The following is a 23,033-nucleotide window of genomic DNA, read 5'->3' as shown; positions in this document are numbered from 1 at the left end:
GCACTGGTCTAGGAAAATTGAGGACAACATTTTCTCTCTTTTTTTCTTTCTTTCCCTCAAATGGAGAGCAGAAAACTTATTTTTGACAGGTTTATATGAAGTGACATTTTAACCTTCCATCTCTGTTCTCAGATTCCTATTGACAACATGACCAATGAAATGGAGCAGAGGGTGGAACCACACAACGACTACTTCAGCACTCAGTTTCTGTTAAACTTTGTGATACTTGGCACCCACAACATCACAGTAGAGTCCTCTGTAATAGATTCAAATGGTATTGTCTGGAAAACCGGGCCTAAAACAACTATTTTTGTTAAATCTCTTGAGGATCCATACTCCCAGCAGGTCCGTCTCCAGCAACAGCAAGGACAGCCGCCGTCCCAGCAGCAACAGCAAAGAACTGCATACTCACGATTTTAATCCCCAGAAGTGACTGCTCAGCTGGTATTGCAGTTTTTCTTGGAAATTTTTTTTTTTTTTTTGGAAGACCTACAATTATAACCTTCTCCTAGAAAGCCCCAGATGCCAATTTGTTGCTTTTTAAATTATCTGGGGTAAATTTGAACTCGATTCAGCAGAGGCAGCTGTTCATACTTGGAGTTGTGCTCTTACTATAAGAACTTCTACCTGATCTCTTAACTTCTGTTTACAAACCTATTCCAGCAGGCTCCACAAACTATGATAGCAGGGGACACTTAAGAGCTTCTTTGACTGTGTACTTTCTGTACTGTCATTTTTTGAAGTACATAGGTTCTAATGTTAGGCTTACAGAACATCAGTAAACACTTTGGCTAGTTATACAGAACTGAGTGTAATACCAAGGTTGTATCTTTTAATGTGAAGGAATAGGCAGGAATATCCAGAGACTTTTATTTCTGACATTTTAATAGCAGCTTCCAGTATTTGGCTGTTGTATGTGTATTATTACAGTTCATCAGCACTACTTAATGCATGCATCTGGAAGAAAAAAATTTGTAGCTCACTTCTCATACCCAGTCATTGAAGAGGGAGGAGACTGCTTGAGGAGTTGCTGTCTGGGGAGGTCTGCAAGAGGCAGAGTTTTACAGGTGGGAACAGTGACTGTTTCTGAGATGATAGAGAAAATATTACTACACTGGTTTTAGATTTTCATGCATCTGTATTTCTGAAGCCTTTCATTTTGGTGGGGAGGGGGTATTCTTTTAAGAGGGAAATTAACTGGCAAGTGGTCATTCATTTTAACTGCTTTGTTTTTTAAAAGGAATCTTCTATACCAAAGCCTTGTCATCTTGTGTACTCTTTGACCAATTTGCTAATCTTAATTGTTACTTTTGCAGTATAACTTGAAAGAGGTTTTTGCCAATACGAGAAATTGATTCACAATAATTTTGGAAATACACTGCTTCGTACATAATTTTCATGTTGGAACTCTGTCTGTCTTCAGACTTACAGGCAGTAGATCACATAACATGACCTTCACCTGGTCCTCATAAATAATCTCTGCTTTTTGATCAGCAGAAAAGTAGAACCCACTTGAGTGAAGAGGAAGAGGGATGGCACTTCTTATAGACTTCACTTAGTAAATTATTGGATCCCCCTCATTGCAGCAGAAATTTTCATTGTTATTTTCTTGGTAAATTCCTAAGATATTTGTTATATGTTATTTGTTCAAATTGATTACACTGTAGAAGCTGGCTGGAGCTTAGAGATTTTGCCTGCTTTATATTCAGAGAATATAATAATGAATTTTGTAAGCTAGGGTTTCCTTGGCATAGATGAATGAAGAATTTTTTTCTGTGTTCTCCCATAGTAGTTACCTAAGAAATCAACTTTCTTCCTTTTGGCTCGAGACTAACCAAAATTTAAAATGGAAGGGATCACGCTAGATGTCATAATATCTTGGTCAGGCTGTAATCATAACTAGAAAAGATAATTGAGATGCAAGGTTGAAATAAAAGACTCATAAAGTTGGTGAAAAATTCACCAGCATCCTTCTTAAATCTGATTTTTATTTTGGGCAGGAGGCAGAAACTACCACTGCCTTTCAAGTGACTGGGGAAAGTGGTGGTTTCTGTCCCCACTTTTGTGGCTCTATGCCTATAGTTTTGTGTGTGTGTGTGTATACATATACCTGTGTATGCACACATACGTACATGTAACATCTAACATCTTCATAAATTACTTGGATGCAGAACTGGAGGAGATACTAAGCAAGTCTGCAGATGACACAAAACTCAGAGGAGCTGTTGACTCCCTCAAAGACGGGGAGGTCCTGTAGAGAGACCTGGACAAATGAGAGGACTGGGCAGTCACCAACTGTATGAATTTCAACAAGGAAAAGTGCTGGATTCTACACCTGCGATGGGGCAACCCTGGATGTTTGTACTGGTTAGGGAATGGAAAGGGACTTGGGGAATATGAGTCAGCAGTGCCCTGGCAGCCAGGAGGGCCAACCATGTCCTGGGAGGCATCAGGCAAAGCATCACCAGCTGGTCGAGGGAAGGGATTGTCCCACTCTGCTCTGCGCTGGTGTGGCCTCATCTTGAATATTGTGTGCAGATTTGGGCACCACAATATAAGAAGGATAGTAAGCTATTGGAGAGCGTCTGGAGGAGGGCAATGAAGGTGGTGAAGGGCCTTGAGGGGAAACCGTGTGGGGAGTGGCTGAGGTCGCTTCTTCTGTTCAGCCTGGAGGAAATTGAGGGGAGACCTCATTGCAGTCACAACTTCCTTGTGATCTCTTCTCTGTGATGACCAGTGACAGGACCCGAGGGAATGACCTGAAGTTGTATCAGGAGAGGTTTAGGTTGGATATTAGAAAAAGATTCTTCCCCCAGAGGGTGGTTGGATGCTGGAACAGGCTCCCCAGGGAAGTGATCACAGCACCAAGCCTGACAGAGCTTAAGCGTTTGGACAATACTGTCAGACACATGGTGTGACTCTTGGGGATGGTCCTGTGCAGGGCTAAGGTTTGGAGTCAATGATCCCTGTGGGTCCCTTCCAACTTGGCATATTCTGTGATTGTACAGCTACATCTAGTCAGATGGTCCAGAAAGAGAGATTCACCTGGTGTTTGTGTATGCAATCTGTCAGATTGAAGATCTGAACTTTTTGTGGTTAGTTGGGTTTTTTCATTAAAGCTGTAGATCAGTGTCTTAACCACAAAATCCTCAGTATTGTAATGCAAAAAAACCCCAAAATCACAGAACTTTTCGTTCTGCATAATGAATGTGTGTTTCTTTCTCTCTTATTGACCAACATGTTGCTGGAAACCTGTGAACTCAGAAATTACAGGACATTTCCATTCTGGGGAACAACTTTCTTGTAAGTCATGTGACATTGACAGTGCATAGCTAAACTTAGGAGGAGCCTAGTAGAAAAAAAACCTTATCTAGGCAAAGCTCTCCTCTGGCCTGAGGCTTAACTGTCTCTGAGCTGGTAAGATTAACCCTGCTACAGTTGAAAAAATTGTTCCTTCTCCAAACAAGTTTGCTTGCCTGATCTGAGAGGCCTCTAGAACTCCAAGAACTTGTATCAGTTTTTGAAACCAGGAAATAACAAAGTCTGGAAATCTGGATGTTAGATTTGGGAGATTGATTGCAGGATGAGGGTAAATGTCTTCTGGCAAATTGCAAGTACTATTTATTGGAAATTAACTTGTATAGGAAGGTCACTTGCTGTGCAAATATCTGTGTATTTCTAACAAACTCTGAAGGACTTCTTATGCTGGGTCATTTGCAGGTTAGTTATTTGTGTGTGCTGATTAGGAAAGACCCTGGACCTGTTAATAAATTGTCCTTTTATGTAAGCACAGTGTTTCACTTTATGTGGGGTTTGTAGTGAGGTTAATTCTTTGGGTGTGTGATTTGTTTGTTTTCTGACATTGTGTATTTTTATTCCCAATACACAGTGAAATAGACTTGGCAAACAGAAACCAAGATTTGTATAGCAAACAATGACTCAAAATACCTACAGAGAAGTCAGGAAGGGTGTTAGAGTTACAGCAATATACAAAAAGCTGCTGTTGCAGCTATCAGCAGTGAATGTGATCCTTGACTATTAATAGAAGCAGGGAGGTTATCTTGCTTGAATCCTGCGTTCTGTTTCTGGTGCCTGTACTTGAAGATGTGCAACAAAGTATTTGGAAAGTACTTCTGTGATGCAGACCCAAGTTAAATCTCCTTAGTGTTTCTCAATAAACAAAACAGTCACTTCATCACTACGCGTAGCTGCACCCTGATAATGGAAGACAATTCAGATCCGTTTCACTTACTGGCAAAAGAAAGAAAATATTCAGTGGCTAGACATTGGTCTTGAGGCAGCTGCTAAGAATACAAACAACAGAAAGGCTTATGCAGAAAGCTGTGTCGTGATCTGGTCCTAATCATTAAGATATGCTTTCCTCTAGCTTTGATAAATTGTTGGGCTGGGGAAGGGTGGAGGTGATTGAATTAAAATGACTGGAGGTATTGATAAAATATGCAGTTCTGCATTAAGACAATAGTTACTGGTGCTTAGGCTCTATAATTTGACTTGACTTCTCCATGGGTGATGTAGCCAGTTACTCTCTGAAGTACTTACTACTCACATTCTTGTGAACATGTGCTCAGGCATACCAGAAAGTGTCATTTCTAGATTCCTGGCTAATCCCTTGCTCAAGGCAATGTGGAGCTCAACACAGAGTGGGGAAGGAATTTCCCCTGTCAGATTCTAACTTCCTCTGGAATTCAGAGTGTAATCTCCTGCTAAGGTCGTTCAAGTGTGTTTCATAAGTGATTCCCTGGAGTTGCACTCATCATGGGTATTCATGGCATCTTAGACTTCCCTTCCTGTTTCTGTTTCCTTGGATATGCCCTCATTTTACCCGAGTACTGAAATGCCTTAATTTAGCTAAGTTTTTTATTACTTGATAATGGATGTATGTATATATTTGACTTTAATCCTGTGACACTGTGCAGGAATTGGACAGGTCTAGAAGCATGTTCAATATTTCTTTAAACATACGCATAAACTTAAAGAATTATTTTATTTAGTGATGTCACAACGTTAGTTAAAAAACATACACCAGTCTGTTGAAATAATTTATAGAATTTGAATGAATTATATTGAATTCCTAAAATATCCTTTGAATGATATTCAATGTGTATGCGTATAGAGAAAGAGAGATCTCATGCAAGAGGTCGTACTGTCTCATACTTCCTCCACAGTATGGAAGCATCTTGCCTTCAAAGTAGCTACATTTCTTTTCTGGCTGTTGTGTTTCTGTTCACCTACAGTGCTTTGCTGTCTCCTTGGTCAGCATATTTACACGTGTCCTTTTAATTCTTGCCAGCATCTTCTCCGAACAATCTGTTCGTTTTTGTGCAGGTGTATTCAGGTATCTGCACTGTGCAGACCAAGAAGAGATGGGGAAAATCGAGGGTAGAGGGGGGAACCTAAGAGCCCTGCCAGCTCTCAAAGCAGTTCTGAGTGGAGCCCAAGAACTGGTAGTTCTTTCTGCTTGACTGCTGTTACTCTGTGTCCAGCACTGCTGGAGCTGCTCTTGCCTCACACATGTAGATGCCTTCGAGGACACAACCTTAAATGCTAAGGAAAAAGAGGCTTATCCAGAACCTTGGCTTATTGATCTCCCCAAGCAGAGCATGATAGAGACAAAAGCACTTCTTGAAATCAAAGGAAAACCAAGTATTATATTGCTTTTCTTACAAGGCACATCATGCAGTATTGCAGTTACCTTCTCCCCATGTGAATTTTTAAGCCAGGTGCTGTTTTGCGTTACCAGGAAACAAGCCTATTTTAGTGGTGACCCTAGATAGTTCATGGGTTGTTTGCACTCCGAGGGACGCCTCTCTGACAAACAGCAGCTGCTCAAATTCACTGCTGAAATCACAGATTGTGTGTATTTCAGTGAACAGTCATCCCGCTTCTGCACACTTTGGAAGGTTGCTCTGATCTGCTGACAGTCAGCTGAGGAAGTATCTTCTTGGTGTTCTCATTTGCTTTTAGGATAAAGTCTTTAACTCTTGCTTACCCACCTCAAAGCAATGCTGTCAAAATTAAGGACAGCTTGACTGTATGTTAGTGAAGTTTACACTTAGCCTCAGCCTCCTGATCCGAGGATCTTAGCCAAGGTAAGAGCAGTGTTCAGTGACTTTTGAGAGGAAAAACTTTCTGAGATTAGAAAGAGCCTGTGACAATGTCTTAAACACTTTAATCTACTGGACACCTAAATAGAAAAAGCTGATTTTTCTTTTTTGTGATTTTTCTTTTCAGTGCTAAACCAGTGACCCAGTAGAGCAGACAAAGAGATACTGAAGCTCTTTTATTGTATAGATATATAACGTAGGCCAGAGCCATTTCACAGACTTGAAAAACATCCCTTCTTTCTTTTTCAATAGATAGGGAACATTCACATTCCCTCAGATTTGAGTGTGGAGTTCTCAAGAAGTCTTTTAAAACTGTGATTAATGAAAGCAGTTGTTTTGAAGGTCTTTTTAATGGGTATCATTTGACTACAAAGCTCCAAAGAAGATAGAATAAAATAAGAGACTCATGTAGGTTTACTGATTTAAAATACCTTTGTTTACCAGTTTTAAGTATGTGGCTTGTTGGCAATCCATTTTATGGAGCCCTTCCTTGCTTCCTAGAAGCACTAAATTTAGGAATGCAGTTAATGTGAAATTAAGAGGCTTAACACACAGCTTCTAACTACAGGACAAAACCAAGGAGTAGCAGCTGAGCTAGAAGAGACTGTGATAAATATAAACTGAATGGTATGTGGATGAATGGACTCTGCCAAAGATGGTAGGTGAATCCTCAGGGTACAGTTTCATGCTTCACTTAACACAGTCTAGGTGTGTGGCATTGCTGAAAGGGACTCTCTTGTGCTTATTCCCGACTCCATCTTTGCTCTTTGGATCAGATCACAAGTTTATCCAGTTAAAACAGTTCCATTTGTCTAGGGTGTTTTTTCAGCTGAATCAGCAGGTTTGTCTTGACTGACTGTAAAGCAACTTGACCAACGAAATCAGTACAAGAAAGGTACTGGGTAAGACGTATGGTGTATCCCAGAGGTAATAATCAACTGTTGGACCGACTGACCCTACATCTGCTGTGTATTTCCATATTTAACACGAATCTGGAGGCAACAATCTGTTCACGTACATCTGAACTGTGGCATTTCTGCATGGCCAGCTCGGGAGGGCAGGGATCACTGCAGTGGTTACCAGCCAGCTGTCCAGCCTTCCTGTCTGCTGCGAGTCACCACCCATGAGGGAGGTGACAGAAGGGAAGGAATGCCCTTGTGGAGCTGTGGCTGAGGCCAAGGCTGTGGTGTCAGTCTCTGCTCTGAGTAGGTGAGGGGTGCTTGAATACCTCCTGATTTGCCAGCAGGGCATGTGGGCAGCAGCTGGCAATTGGGAGCGATGACGGCTGTCCAACTATTCTTGTTTCACAAAATCCTGAAGCGTGCAGATGTCAAGGTTCTGATTTCAGGTATTTTAATTTTTCCTACATGAGCATAGTGTTATTCCTACATGAACACTTGGAAATTTTGGCTAAAGCTAGGCTTTTATCAATTAGCCTTCAATACAATGGCACTAGTTTCATGGGTACATATTTGCAGAAACTGGTCTGTGCAAATGACAATGTCCAAACTAGATCATTGAGTAGAGTGGAAAAGCAGCATGGATGGACACCTCTCTGAGCTAGTCATCCACTTCAGAGATATAGGAAATTCAGGAGTTGTAATAATTGACAAAAAATGTTGTATGACCTCTTCAGAAGGTCTTTCCCTCATTTAATGAGGGAGGAACAAAAGCAATTATAATTAATTATGCTAATTATTGCAACTCATTAGTGAAGGTGTTGCTCTGACATGTTTTTTCCTAAGCAGTAAACTGATCCTGCCTGCAATGTACAAATGTACAAATAGTTTATTTCCTTTGTGTCTCTCTGTCACCAGTAGTGAATTGATGTGCATTTTCACTCTTGCAGAGGTAAAAGTTTGCCTGACAGTCTTCTGTGCCCCGGTAGAGAGACACAGAACCTTTCCTTCTTTCTCCTGTTGTAAGGGTTTGCATGTTAGTGTGGACAAAGTCTTTGTGAATTGGGTAGGAATTTCTGAGAGCATTAATTCTAAATGCATCTGTGTAGTACAACCCACATAATAGATCCCCTGGAGAGGTTTGTATTTCTGTTAGCCTGAGTAAATTAGGTTAAGAACAAAAATATGCACTGATTTTCATTTTTAGAGGGAGTAGGGCAGTACAGGAGAACCATAAGAATAGCTTGAAGGCTGTATGTTTAGTTCTATTTCTGATATTTCAGCCTGACTGTAAAAAGAGCACTTAGTTGCTGTGTTGGTTTTCCTTTTTAAAACAAAACAAAAACGGGTAACAATAACAAGCTTCGAAACCTTAATTCCTTATGCTTTCAGAGTTTTAGGAATTCACTGGTCCTATAAAAAAAACATTGTGCTGTTTTGTAGAGAGATATTTTTTCTTTTTGTATAGGAAAAAGGAGGACACAACGCATGACTCTTGACTGTGCTGCAATGCCTCCAGTAGTTCAGCTTGGCAAGATAACAAAACCAGATCAGAACTTAGATGGCAATTAATGCTTTTGAGAAAAAAAAATTTAAATGTCATGCTGATTAATCGATCTTTTAATTAAAACAAACAAACAAAAAAAGCCCAACAAAACTTTTCTCAACAAAAACCAGTATTGCAGATCAGGTCTGTCCCTTAATGATGTGAGTGTACTAAATGGCAGATGGGAATGTTGATGATTCACTGAATATATTTATGTATATATTAAACACTACCTCACCAGAAAACAGCTTACCAAAAGGGTTATGGAATTTAAAATTTGTTTTCAGTGGAGCCCGTTCTGTAGTACAAATACAGTGAGCTCCTCCTGTGAAAAGACAGATGGGAGAGCCCTCTGCGATGCCCTGCTTAATCACCTCAAATGTGCCTTTCTGCATCCCTTGGGCTTTGTGCTTTCTGGGCACTGCCCTTACAGTCATGGCTAATAACAGCATTTGCACAGGCTGTCCTGATTTCAGACATCTACTGCCAAGTCAGCCACTGTTTACCTGTGATGTAGTTTTTCTGATTCATGAGTTCTCACCTATGTCTGACCACTTACCTCCTGCTGGCAGAGATGAAAATATTCTTTGCTGTGAAAAACTGCTGGGAGATTGACATCCTCCTCCTGCTGTAAATCTTTGACCACTTCCAGCAGGTCCAAGGCAGCCCAGGGAGAAGTTGGCATTGACTACCTCAAATACTCTGCTGTGCAGTCTGAATAAATTTGAAAAATGCCACTTTTAATCTCTTGAGCTTTTACTTTCAGCTGCTTCTCTACAATCATGATAACCATAAATCATGTTTAGCATAATCTCATTCCTCATTTTTATTTTTAGTACTTGACTTCAGGAAGTGTGGCTTAAAAAAAATAAAGAACCAAATGTTCAGTAAAATATGTCCTTCCAAAAAAATTTGTCCTTTCAATAATATTGTTAGACAATTCAATTAGCTTTGATTTGGACTTTAAATACCCAGTCTTGGTGGACTGTGCCTGACATATTTGGCCATTCAAGGAGTAAAGGAACAGCAGCATAGGAACTCAACAGAAGATTTACAAGCCAAGTATCCACTTAACCTGTGGGTGGGAGTTGGGCAGCACTTGTGTGACTTGCAAGTTGACAAAAGTTAATGGCAAGTTAGTGATTTAAAAATGTATCACTGTAATTATCACTTGTTTTATTTCCTCATCTCCACCCTTTGGAAGTGGGGAAAAAAAATCAGCATCCTCTGGTTGTGTTCACAGAAATTATTACAACTAATAAAGTTTCTTATTTAGTAAACTACAGTATAGCAATATTGAGATGACTGGGAATAAAAACATAATTGATTTTGTCTTCTACCTTTACTTCAGGAAAGACTCTTGAGTAGTGTTCTAAAGAAGCTGTGGAGCCTGGGTTAGTCACAGGAGTTTACCTGTTTGAGCAGTGATTCATTTGTACCTGCTCTTAGTTCCAGTTGTGCTGTTGGTAATGAAAAATTGACGGCTGAAATTACAGGAGAGAGGTAGAAAGGCCTTTGTCCAGCAAGAGAGCAGCAGTGCTGCCTGAGACATAATTTATTCACCAGTGATTTGGTTACTCAACAGTCTACATGGATTCATAAGCCATTCAGGAATCAGATTTCTAAACAGAATGTGGACAGAGGTTTCCTTTAACGTAGGACAAATGCCCTTAAGGCTGTACTAAGGTTGACACAGGGCACAGGATCTCTGCCATGGTTCTGTATTGGACTTCTGGTACATAATTCATGCTCAGCAGAGGCAGTTGAGACCATGACTCATTTGTGCCTCTCTAAAATATTAAACTTTCAGACCACTTCAATTCCAAGCCTGGCAAGATACACAACCTGATACAGTAAAATATTTATCTGTGTTGTCCAGACAATGGCAAAAGAATCTAGTAATTGCAAAGGATGCTACTTGTGATTAATGTCATTATTTAATTATTTTACTTATTATTTAAATATTCTACTCTACCTAGGAGTCGAAGGGACTGCAGTTGCATGGGCATTCTACTTACTAAAGTATGTTGGAAATGCATGAAAGTTTTGTATCTTTTCTTCAAGAATTTAAGCCTTTAAAGTATCTGTGCATGTATAAGCAACTGATACTCTGAAGGGGGATGAAAGATAAGAGAAACTGGACAAACTTGTACTTCTGTAATAGCAAAGATTAAAGATGAATTCTAAAAGAGAATTTGAGAAGGGCCTTGAAGTATTTGAGTTTTGGTGGGGGGTAAATATTAACCATGCATTTCATAAAAGCACTCAAATAGCATGTTAAGTAATGAAACTACTGATTAAAGACTAATTTAAATGTTCTTGATGATCGAGTCTAGTTTAACAGAATTTGTTCTTCTGAATTGCTAAAGCTAGAACCTTGTCTATAAGCATTCTTTTTAATCTAGCTGGTAGTAATAGCTGGAATTTAAATGTGTCTGTGCTTGTTTGTGTGTTACTTTCTTTAATGGCAAATCCAATAGCATTGTATCACAGATTCAAAATTTGGTTTTCTTGCATTTACATAGGCAGCTCTGTTGAACTCTGTTTGCAGACAACGGATGTACTTAGGAGTGGACTTAGCCTGGAACTGAATGCATGCAAATGGCTCTACATGTGAAACTCTAGACTGCACTGAAAAATCTGAGTATTCCAGCTCATGTTTCCCTGCATAATGAACTCTCTGACCAGTATGATCAGGTGATACAAAAAGTCATCTTTGGTGTATACACAATACCTAGGTTCAGATGAACTGTTTTTAATGAGTAATTCACATTGTTTATCTTGTACATTCATTTCTATCCTTTCATTATGCATTTGCATACATTGTGATGGCCTTTTGTAGAAACACGGCAGGATTTTTATAACAGTTCAACTGAAATTCAATGTGGACTAGATCAACTGTTAAGAGGCTTGGTAGGATCTCAGCAACACAGCTCACAGGGTAAAGAGCTTTTGTGAACAAGGGTACAGAGAGTTTTTCTGTGGTACTCAACACTTTTTCTATTGGAGCAGACTATTAATCTGTTGTATTTTGTACAGTTATTTCATTTGTCATCTGTTTTTAAAGATGGCGACCAGAGACAGTGTGAGGTTTTGGCATCTGCTGACCTCTGAGCTACAGGATTGCAAGACTCAAGTTGCAAGTCAATGTTTTTATCTTTTTGTTTTGATCATAAAGTCAAGCAGTGGTGTTTTCCAAGGCCTCTGGCAAATACTGGTGAAGAATGACTGCTTCTGGGTGTGTTGGCTACAGTAGTGATTTGTGAATCTTCCTGACTTCCTGCAATGGTCTAAGCTTCTTCAGAGTGTATTATTTAGTGTGTTTGAGCAATCTTATGTGAACACTTTGTTAACTTTTTTTCCCTGCAATCTACTGCCTTCATTCTGCAAATTCACAAGTGGATTCTACTCAGTCGTGTCATCATTCAGCTGCTAACTTGCACTTTTTCATCCATTTCCTTGAGACATAATCCGTGATTTCTAACAGGTTGTCCTGCACATCCAGTCCTTCCAAGTATACCTAGTGATTCTTTTTGTAGTTCACTAAAGTTATCTCTACAAAAGTTGTGATACTTTGGAGTTTCTGTCAGAGAGAAGGAGGAGCAGAATGAGCTACGAAATCCTGTGGCTATGTGTGGTGGGGTAGCAGCAGGGATCACCCTCGTTGCTTTACAGCCTCTGCCTGACCAGCCTGTGTTAGGGCTGCTCTCTTCCTTGCTAGCATTTCACTGGGAAAATTTAGTGGCCAGGAGCAAGTGTTAAGGTGCTTTGGCAGCATAATGAAGAGCAGAGATTCCTCACCTGGAATGTAAGCCTTTCTGCTATAGATTTGGACACGTGTAATTTATGTTTGCTTGCAGTCCTAGATACTGCTGCTGCTGTCCAGGAGAGTGAAGCCCAGGGTATGTTTTTGTGGACTCATCAAATGGCTGATGTTGGTTTGGGTTGGTTGGTTGGGAGTGTTGTTTGTTTGTTTGTTTCTTAATGTATACCACATCCTTAGGGAGGAGATGATCAGTATTTAAGGAATGTAACTACTCCTATACTACCTCCACTTGGAGACAGAAGTTACCACAATGAGTGTGTGTTGCAGGGAGTGGAATGTGCAATATAATTTACATGGTCCAAATTACTGGCCTCCACCCCAACTTGAGACAGCAATAGCTGATGTGGAACTGGAAGGTGTCAAGCCTATGTTCCCACTACTCCCTCCCTTCAGGGAAAGAAAGAGTTTATCACTGGGCATGGTAGATACTCCTGCAGATGCTTGTGTCCAAGACCTTGCCCTGGCTAGGGTTGCTGTCTACTAGGTTGTCATCTGGTGGTCTCAGGCACCAAAATAGTCTGGAATTAAAGTACAACCCCATGGTATGTCCTGTTTCTTCACCAATCAAGCTTGAGAATCCTTATTAACATGTTGTAACAAATCAAACATAATTTGTTCTTCAACTGTTGGTAGATTTTATTTTTGTGTTCATCTCATCTTTAGTAGCTTTGCTTTAGTAAGGGTCTAACTCCAGTCATCACTGAGTATTAACAATGGAAAAGAGGATGGAAGGTGGTTTTGGGAGGCAAGTTTCCCTGCAATATACAAGTACAGAAAAAGAACATTGAATAGTAGGTTAAATACTTAAGCCTACACTCTGCTGTGTCTAGCTATTTTTCCAGCATATTATTGCTTTGATCCATACTTATAGCTTGCCAATCAAGACACATTTTATGACAAGATAACATTTTACATTCTGGCTGTGGCTGGAACTTTCTGCTTCTCTGTAAATTTTTGGCCTAAAAGGTTTGAATTAATGTCTTCTCTTTAGACAGATGCTGCCATTTAGAAGTGTTATCTAAAAGACATGCTATTAATTCTTGACCTCAATTAAGTCAGTACAAAATTCTCACAGCTGAGTGTGATAAGCAGTTATGGTTCTATGATACTGAATTTGCTGTGATGTATCATTTTATTCAGCATTAACACAAAGCACATCTTGCTTGATAATTTTTCAGAACCTTAGCACATCAGCCCGTTTTCTCTTCTCTCTCCTCCCCCTGCCCAAAATCTAATTATAGTGGCTTCCACTGCTGTCTCTCAGTCTTGACAATTATAAGTAGAAGCAAGCAGAAGGACCTGAGTTATACCAGTAACCGGACTTTATTTATCAGTCTCAAAACTGCATTTAATAATGCTTTTTAACCCTCAAAGCTGGGGATGGATCCCCATCTGAACAACATGATGAGTGTCCTGGGATAAGTATGCTGCAAGTGCTGTGTCCTGCTCAAGGAGGCCATCAGACCAGGTCATGCTCTTCTGCCTCCTCCTGCTCTGAGCTCTTCTGGCTCCAGCTTCCATTTGAAACCTTGAGGCTGTAGACTGGAGAGGGGAAAGCTGGGACCTTAGTGAAACCGTTCCATTTGAGACAGCATGAGGCACTATGCATAAACACTGGTGGGTTGATGAGCTACAGCTTGGGCCAAGTGGGATCAACAAGATGAGGGAGATGTATCCAGAGGAGCTCAGTGAAACTGGAACTACTGAGGGCACAGTATTTGTACAGGGAGAAAAAGGGGTAATAGTTTAGCAGATGTTTGAAAGGGGGATTATTTTCCACTTGCATCACTTACGTTTAATAAAGGGCATCTCTGTTGTGGTTTTACATGTTTTAATACTTTTTTTTCTAAATACTTAGTAGATTAATAAATCTAAGCAAAAATAGCACTACTGTTATATCTATAATTTCAAAACCTTAGTTTTGTTTCCTTCTGCCTTTTTGAAATGAGACCTAGGCTAAGCAAATCAAACTATGTAATCCCTTGTGGTCTGTCTGGATTCATCTATGCCATTAGGACTGCTTTTCCTAGCCACAGTTAACAATGGTGTAATGGATTTTATAACATTTTATTAAGTTGAAATGCATCAATAGCACTAATGATAAACAATTGTGGTATTTTAGGAAGAACAATTTCCAGCACTTACTGCACATGCCAACCTATGGAGTTTTGGGGGAACGCTTGACTCTGTGGCGTGAAAATATGGAGTATTTGTCCTTTACAAACATGTTTGTGCTGTGGCACAGACTTAAGGAAACTGATCTTGGATGTCTGTGGTAAGAAGTATATAACAGCATTACTTTCCTATCTAGATTAAAGTTCCTCTTTGACTGATGACGACTGTTGGCTAGTGTAAATCAGGTTAAAGTGGCCTAGCTGGGAGTTGCTGTGGGGAAGACGGGAAGGGGTTTTAATGGTGATGCCAATCATATGACATGGCAGATGTAATACTGCCTCCTCCCTTCCTCTCCCTCTGAGGCACACTGGGGCTGTCCCTGCCTTAGGATGATAAACTTAATATGAAACTCCAACTGAGATGTATAAGGGTTTTCTGGAATCCAACCTTCTCCTACCTTGATTGAAAAAAAAAGGCTTTGTGGTGACCGAATTGTGGCCTTTCAGCACCTGAAGGGAGTCTATGAGAAAGACTGAGAGGGACTTTTTACAGGGGCATGTAATGGTAGAACAAGGGGGAATGGCTTCAAATTGAAAGAGAGTAGATTAGATATTAGGAAGAAATTTGTTACTGTTAAGAGTGGTGAGACACTGGAACAGGTTGCTCAGAGAAGTTCTGGATGCCCCATCCCTGGAAGTGTTCAAGGCCAGGTTGGATGGGGCTTTGAGCAAACTGGTCTAGTGGAAAGTTCCCTGACCAGGGCAGGGGAGTTGGAACTAAATGATCTTCCAGTCCAAGCCATTCTGTGATCTTTGTCTCTGGAAAGAAAAAAAAGAAAAAAAAAAGTAGGATCCCTTTTAATGCATAACTGATAGTGTTATCTACCTTAATTAATGATTACTCATTAGCCAGTGCCAACAGTAGCTTTAACTGAACTTTTCCCAAAGGAATGATTAATTGCTGTTAACACTGGACATCAGTATTCTACATTTGGCAGGGACAGCAATAGTGTTTTTCAGCCAGGTAGTGAGACTGCAGAGGATGTGGGCAGCCTAAATGCAAATTATGGTGTAACTTCTCCTTTTGGATTTCCCAGCGTTGCATTATTTCTTCAGTCAGCTTGAGCTTGTGCAAAAACTGCATAACCAACTTGCAACATGGATGTATTCGTGACCTTCTTTTGGTAACCAAGTTAAACATAGTCTTGAGGAAGCTCAGCAAACAGTTGCAAAGCTGCACATGGCATCATAAGACAAGGAGGTTGCGTGCTGTGCTAAACTGGGGGAGGGAAGATGAGTTTTTTAATAGACCTCTGTCTCTTGATCGAATTTCAATGATGGTATTTATTTTACAATATTTACTTCCTGGAAATGTACAGTGGACCTTGGATCAGAGCTGAATAGTTTGCCCCCAGTTCTTCAGTCAGCTCAAAAGGGATGGACCTTTGCACTTTGCACAGTGCTGTTTGAAGTCACTGGAATTCAGCGCATGGACAAATAGACTCCCCTACAAAAGCAGCTGTTTTTGTTACACTGGACTCTTTACTTTCTTTTTCAACTAGACAAAACACCACTTTCTTGAAACATCAAAATTAATTTTAGACTGCAGTGATATAGAATTCAACAAACACAAGAAGGATAAAGTAGTCTGAATACCTCTTTAATTTTGTAACAAGCTGTTCACTAGGGATTTAAGTGTGAGAATCATCTTAATAACAGTGATAAGTATTTATTTAGGGTTTGATCTACAAACATTGACTTGATGTTAAGAGTTTACCAAAACCCAAGTAGGTCAGTCTGGTAAATGTTGAGTTGAAATAACCTTGAATGAGTTTGAAGAAAATAGGAGCTTCATCTGATGACTGACTACACAGCATATCTTTATGACCAGGACCATACAGTGTAGTGCTTAATTTGCCAGTACAGATGGAGAAAAAAAAAATAGAGATTAATCCAGGGCAGTCAAGTTCTTACCTTTTTTTTTTTTTTTTTAATGGCTAATCGTAAAACTGTGATAGCTAGAAAATTATAGGAGTCCCATCTGCCTAAAGACGGGTTGGCTTTATCTTTGTGTTTGTACTCTGCTTCCTTAAGCAAGCTTTATGGGCTTATAAGAATCTGGTAAAGTGCAAACTTATATATAATCAGGGTATCATCGTTGCCTGAAGTAATATGAGTCTGTAGATATGATTGAACTAAATTAATGTCATGGATAAAAGATTTCATAACCAAGCTGACACAGAGCTTAAATTTTAAATAAGTAGTTGGAGTAACTCTAGAGCTCCTTTTTTTTTCCGAAAAACCCAAACAACTAAACCAAACAAGCCCCACACAAATCAAAAGCAAACACTCAGCTCAAACTTAGCTTGGTGACAGTGGTGTCAGTGGGTGAAAAACACCCATATAACTGAGATAAGAACTCAGCTTTGCTGTGCTCTACTTGAGCGGCCCATTGATTGACACACACAGTATGGCAGAAGCACACTACGTACAGTAGCAAATGAAAGTGTTGCTTGCTGGCCATCTGGTTGCATCGTGGTGTATCTGTTACCCATCTTTAATAAGTGGTCTCTGTCTAAAAGTCTTCAGTTTAGTTTCAAGGAGAAATCAAACACCTCAAAACATCTGAATTATTCAGCTCACAGTTACATGCGTTGATATGGAAAGTTTATTATGGCATTGTAGTAACAGGAACAACAGTGGTTTTCCTGTAGGGAGATATATGTATTTGTTTACTGCAAAATTGAGGGTCACATGAAAAATATCACAAACCTGAGGCTCAAGGCAATGTTCCTCTATAGTTAATATTAGGTTCTTTCTTATCTTACACCCTTAGGAAAATTGTAGCCAGAAAAGTCAAGTTAACTTCTGCCTCTTTAAGTAGATTGAAATATCTTTTGAGGGGATTTGCTGTTTAAAACCTAACTTTTCTTTTGAGAGCTAACCTCTCTTGTTTTTAAGATTATATTGATTTAGACTACTGTGAAATACTTTACAAGTAACCTTACCAGGTCTGCATATGAGTTACAGAACATGTAGCTGCAACAAGAGGGCTTATATTCCTGATATGCTAGACCAAAAGCAACCCAAAAAATTATGAGGAATACATCTTATGTAAAACAGACTGAGATAGAAAATCCAAAAATGCCATTGTGTAAAGGTTAGCAAGCTCTGCCTAAGTGGAAAATTATGAAATTTGCATATAGCTGGTAGAAGAAAGGGAGAGATGGTTACATCTGCCTCACCTTCTTGACTAACTGGGAAATTGTTCAAATGTGATGTATTCTGGTCTTTGTCTTTCTAACAAATGGTGAAGGTCATGAACAAAGACGAGTGTGCTGTTCTAAAGTAGCTCCAAACTCCCTTCATTTGGTCTTTTTATGCTGTAGAAATAATAAGTACATTCAGACATTAATCTATAAAATTTCTTTTGGGAGATCAGGATAGCCTCCACTTAAGCATCGTATGGCTTGGTCCCCTTCTGTAGCCTTAAACTTAACAGATACTGGTTATCACACTGCTTTTGTGCCATAAAGGAAATAAATATATCAAAAAAATAATTAAAAACAAACCCTTGACAAATCATAAATAACAGAGTACTTCTAGATTTTAGAACATAATCTCCACCTGAAAAAGTTTATAAAATATCACTTTATATGTGTCCCTACCCAGCAGATCTATTTTGACACTTGGACTCAGCAAACAACTGCAGAACACACGATAAACAAAATTAGCTATCAAATGGGACAAAAATACATTCCCATAGAAAGCGCCCAACTATGTTGGCCGATTAAATTGAGCAGCGTTAATCCACCAGCTGAGTGCAATCTGAAGTGCAGAGCAGGGAGAATGCAGTACAAATCTCAAGATTTCTCAATGTATAACAATCCATTTTGATGTAGGATTTACTCGACGGAGTGATGGGACCATAGCCAGACCTGGGGTTAGAAGTGAATGGTCTTCTCTCTTTCCCAGTGTCCTTGATAACAGATAACATGTACACTGGTATTGAGTAGCTGTATCTCCTGTGTCATACAACCCCCTTGGCTATGGCTTGGCTTGCTCTGAGGGCACCTCAGAAGCTGTGTGCCAAATTTTAGTTTTTACTTTATGTTGTACAGAACTTCAGGCACTACTTTGGAGTTGCCTCACTGGAGCCAGAGTTGGCCTTTTGTCTGTGTCTAACTGTATAAAATTCCCTAGGGCAAAATTACAAACGCAATAATGCCTGTTATAAACTGTTTACTTGGTCTCATTTAGGCTTACAAAATTTTGGAATGAAATATTAAATAGCTATTTAACAATCCAACTTTCATAATATTTAATGTTTCCTGATTTAAAAAAAAACAAACAGCAACAACAACCAAACCACATTTGGAGTCAAACACTGCTACTTCAATTCTATTTTTATTTACTCAGGAAAAAATACATTTTGTTTAGTCTCTCTTACACTAGCAATAACTTTTTGTTTATTTGTTTGTGTGTTTATATAGATTGTTTGTTTAAAGCCAGAAAAATATTTTTTTTTGCCACCTTTTCCTAGAGAAAAAAAATGGCCCTAAAACAACTCAAGAGCTTAACTTGGCATCCTTCAGTCTTGTTCAAATGAACACTATCTGAGATCTGACTCAAGTTAGTAGAAGGGCAAGAAAAGTTTGCATTTATCATAAGCCTGAAATTTTTGGTCACACTTGTGGCCTTTTCTTTGGGGCCTATAATTTTTTTAATGTGAAAAAAACTTAGCCTCTCTTCCAGGAGTTTAAAATATTAGAGAAAATGAGCAAAAGTGATAACTCTGTATGCTAGAGCCATGGGAACTAGTAAGGCTGACTTGTCTGCAGCTGGCTGATCTTGGGAAAGAGATCTGGAGCGGAGAGCAAGGGAAGGGAGCTTGTCAGAGGGCTGAGATTCAGTGTCAGGTCAGTTAAAGCCTTTTTACACAAATACAGGAATGTGATAAGTGTTGAAGTCAATGCCTTTTTAATATCTTCTTCGTATCACTCAGAAGTGTCCTTATAAGAATTAAAATGCAAACAAAAGCATCTTTGACCAAAAGGTCAAATAGTCTGATAACATTTACTTCCAAGAGAGAAATGAGAAAAGGAAAGTGGCCTGGGTTTCACATTTTGTGTGTGATAAATGGATGTGAGTCTTCAAAAGGAACATGCATCTGAAAGATTACCGAAAATAGATCTTTTAAAAATCGTCCTCTACTGTAGATGACTGAGAAAGAACATGAGATCAGCTTGCCACTTAAGATCAAGGGTCTTTGATAAGCATGGTTCCTCCTGAGGTACAGCTGGTAGAGATGGAGTGACTGACGCTGTGCTTTAAATTTAAGAATTTACTTGGAGAATGGATGTGATTTTGCCTCTCATACAGACTACATGGTGGAAGCTGCTGTTACAGAATATTTTGGAAGGTTTAACTGTTCTTATGAAAATGTTTAATGTTCTGAAGGACAGTAATGCAAAAATCCTCCACACTAGGGTATTTGACACTGTAAAGCAGCTCAGAATTGAAGGTTAAATGTAGTAATTTTTTTCCAGGTCCTAAACCTTCCTCCCTTTTGTATTGTGTTTTGTTTTTCTTATCTTTTTTTCCCCCTTTATTTATTGCAGACTATAGAAAACATAGGTTCTTGGTGCTTCTTTAAATTGTTATTTTTCCAAGTCCAATGTAACTACTTAATTCACTTGAGATGCTTTCTGGATTTATGCACTCTTGAGTATATTCCCTATTTCATGTTAAGCCTCTTCCAACAGTCTGTGTTCTGCACATGTTCCCATCTTTGTCGTTCTTCTTGGCAGTTTTGTCTACTTTCATCTTTTCTGTAATTTTATTTTATTTTTTAATAAAATTTTATGAAATTCTCCAAGTAGCAAGTTGTTCTTTCCGAGAGATTGGAAGCAGTAGTTCTTTTCTGCTGTGTAGAATTTCTGACGTTTCTCAGGCTATTTTCTTGTCTTTGCTCTCTGTATGACAGACCTTTGTGATTTTTAAAGGCAATTTTGTTTTTACTGTCATCAGCACACGGCTGCATCCTCCTAACCCTTTTTTCCAACCATATGGCATCCGCAACTTCAGTTTGCTACAAGGAAAGCAAACAGGGAGAACGGATTGAATCTGGTCGAGACAAATGAGCAGCTTTTTATTTGCCAATCTTTGACCCAGACAGAGGTTCAAAAGCATTCCAAAACTCGCTGTTTCCTAACTCCAGAAACAAATCTTTTAGTTAATTGGTGTTTACAGTTTCAAGCCTGGATTTCATTATGGTTATCCATGCCTCTGTGACTCGGGGACTACTTGAATGTCTGCAGTGCATTTCCTCCTCACAGCTATGCTTGCAGGCAACTTTAATGCTACAGTAAAGTTGGAATGCAAATATATGCCATGGAAGGGTAGCGCATGAGAATGACAGTGGCTGAGCACTTCTTGAAGTGTACCCAGAGATGAAAAACGTTATCTTCTTCAAAAGACTTTCAAGGAGTTTATGACTGAAACCTGACTTGAATCTTGCAGCCAGATACAGTGTTTAAATTCAGCCTGTATGAATTAAGACTCTTCTGGACTATGCAGTAACCCATCTACTGTTTAGGATAACTTGTTAAAGTAACTGAATATGATAGATGTGTTTATTACTGTGTAACATTCACATCTCAGTAATAATACTATGTTTTCCCTTATTATTGGCTGGGATAAGCCTAACCTTCTTTTAATGTGTTTTTGGTCTGTAGGCTTTTCTGGAGGTGAGTGGAAGACAACTCCAATATTTACTTATCAGCTCCAGCAGTCCTCGACATCACTTAATCACCTAATTGTATCAATATTTGTATCTGTATCTACCAGTTAATAAGCACATTAAAATACATTTTTACAATGATCAATAGCGACATCCCTGTCAGTATTTCTATGAGGCTGAAAAGAAGATGTTATGGAGAGTATTCAGTCAAAAAATACATAAACATTAGAGAAATTATTCAAAAGGCCACAAATTGAGAGTTGCTTATATTAATTTTTTTCCTTTTTTGCATGTATAATAATAAACTGACAAACAAGACCTAATGAAAACTTATGAAGCTCAGATGTTGAGGAATTGCTTCCAGAAATCAGAATTATTTTTTTTTTTTAAATAAAACCCCAAAACCAGTTGGGGAACTTCTGAGCTTCAGAGTTAACAGTTATTGACCAAATTAAAACAAACAAACAAACAAACAAACAAACAAACAAACCCAAACAACAAACCCCCAAACCAATTCTGCTGCTTTGAGTTGTTTCCTTCTTTTTTTTCACAGAAATGGCACACATATACATGTATGTGTTACTTTTTACTAGAAAGGATTCTTCAGAGGCCCAGACTGGAAGACAGACCGTTGGGCTTCTCAGGATCAGTAAAGGGGTATTTTGTTGTGCACACTTCCGAGGACTTGGGTTGTCCATGTGAAGGCCAGGGAATGAGGAATAGGGGTGGGTCTTTGCTATGAGCTCATTCAGCAAAATGCTAAACCACAGCTTCCTAAGCTCTACGGCAGTCACTGACAAAGAATGAATGCTTTGTACGGCTGCTTCCCCATGAGCAATTCCTTTCTGCAGTATAAATTGCCTAATTCAGTAGTTGTCTAACGTCATTTCTGCAGTCCCTCATTGGATGCATCAGATTTCAGAATAGTATTCCAAACTGTACATATTTTTTTTCATATTTTAAATCTTGGAATAATGTATAAACAAGGCTTCATTTGCTGTCATACGTTAAAAAAAAAAAAGGTATCTTTAATCGTGACCTAAACATTTTCCTTTTTCTACTAGAGGATTTTGGAGCAAAATAACTTCAAGTGTATGCCCAGAGTTGTTTGCATGAGATATGGAAAACAAACAAACAAACCAATACCAACCTAAAACTCAAGTTTTACTGATGCTGACAACATTTCAGAACACCTCCAGCTGACTGCATAATGATTACTGAGCGCAACTGTCAGATATAACCTAGTAATAAGAATAACACAGACAAAAAACCCACCCAGACTTGGAAACACTTATGCAAGATGTGTCCTTTTTGTCAAAAAGGTCAGCAGTTCAGTTTTGTTTTGTTTTGCTCAAATAGAACATGATGGCATTATTTGGTTGTTTGCATTTTTAAATTCTTAAATTAAATTTATCTGCAATAACAACTTTGTTTTCTTCCTGAAATGGAGGTTGGGATTTAATTTTGTTGATGGTACAGTCATCTCTGAAGCCTCATTGTCTAGGAAACAGTGGACTAGCTTTACACATGGCGTGGTTAGTATGTGAAAGCAATATATTTTTCAGTCCACATTTACAATTTGAATTTATTTTTTTTTTTCAGCACAAAAGACCCTCTAGCATATCTCCTTCTTAAGGTGATGGTGTTTTTTTCAGCTGCTGTGCTTCCTTAAGAACTCAAGCTGAGTTAAAATCATTTGCACAAGCCATTCGGCTCAGTGTTATTGTAATAGTTGAAGTAAGCTGAGGAAAACAGCCTGGTCAGGCCAGAGAGGGCTGAAG

The 23,033-nt window shown here is 39.0% G+C and overlaps 1 protein-coding gene across 2 annotated transcripts in view; it reads left to right on the top strand.

Annotated features, from left to right (window-relative positions):
• Nucleotides 1-14,535, top strand: part of INTS7 (integrator complex subunit 7) — a 38,055-nt gene extending 23,520 nt beyond the window's left edge. Inside the window, exons 20-21 of one of the 2 annotated variants that reach the window (XR_007903977.1) lie at nucleotides 133-7,473; nucleotides 14,519-14,535. Coding sequence is in view for 1 of the 2 variants with exons in the window: in XM_051783733.1 (XP_051639693.1) it covers nucleotides 133-420 (288 nt within the window). In the remaining variant the exon portion in view is untranslated. Of the gene's footprint in view, nucleotides 1-132; nucleotides 11,335-14,518 lie in introns of those variants that run through there. The other variant, XM_051783733.1, reaches the window with a different exon arrangement.
• Nucleotides 14,536-23,033: the final 8,498 nt, after the last annotated feature.

This window comes from Manacus candei, unplaced genomic scaffold (genome assembly GCF_025592945.1).
Source record: "Manacus candei isolate 608988 ecotype Guabito, Panama unplaced genomic scaffold, ASM2559294v1 h1tg000017l, whole genome shotgun sequence".
Lineage (NCBI taxonomy): Eukaryota > Metazoa > Chordata > Aves > Passeriformes > Pipridae > Manacus > Manacus candei.
Note: the sequence above shows the minus strand (reverse complement) of the source record. Positions and strands in the feature narration are given on the sequence as shown.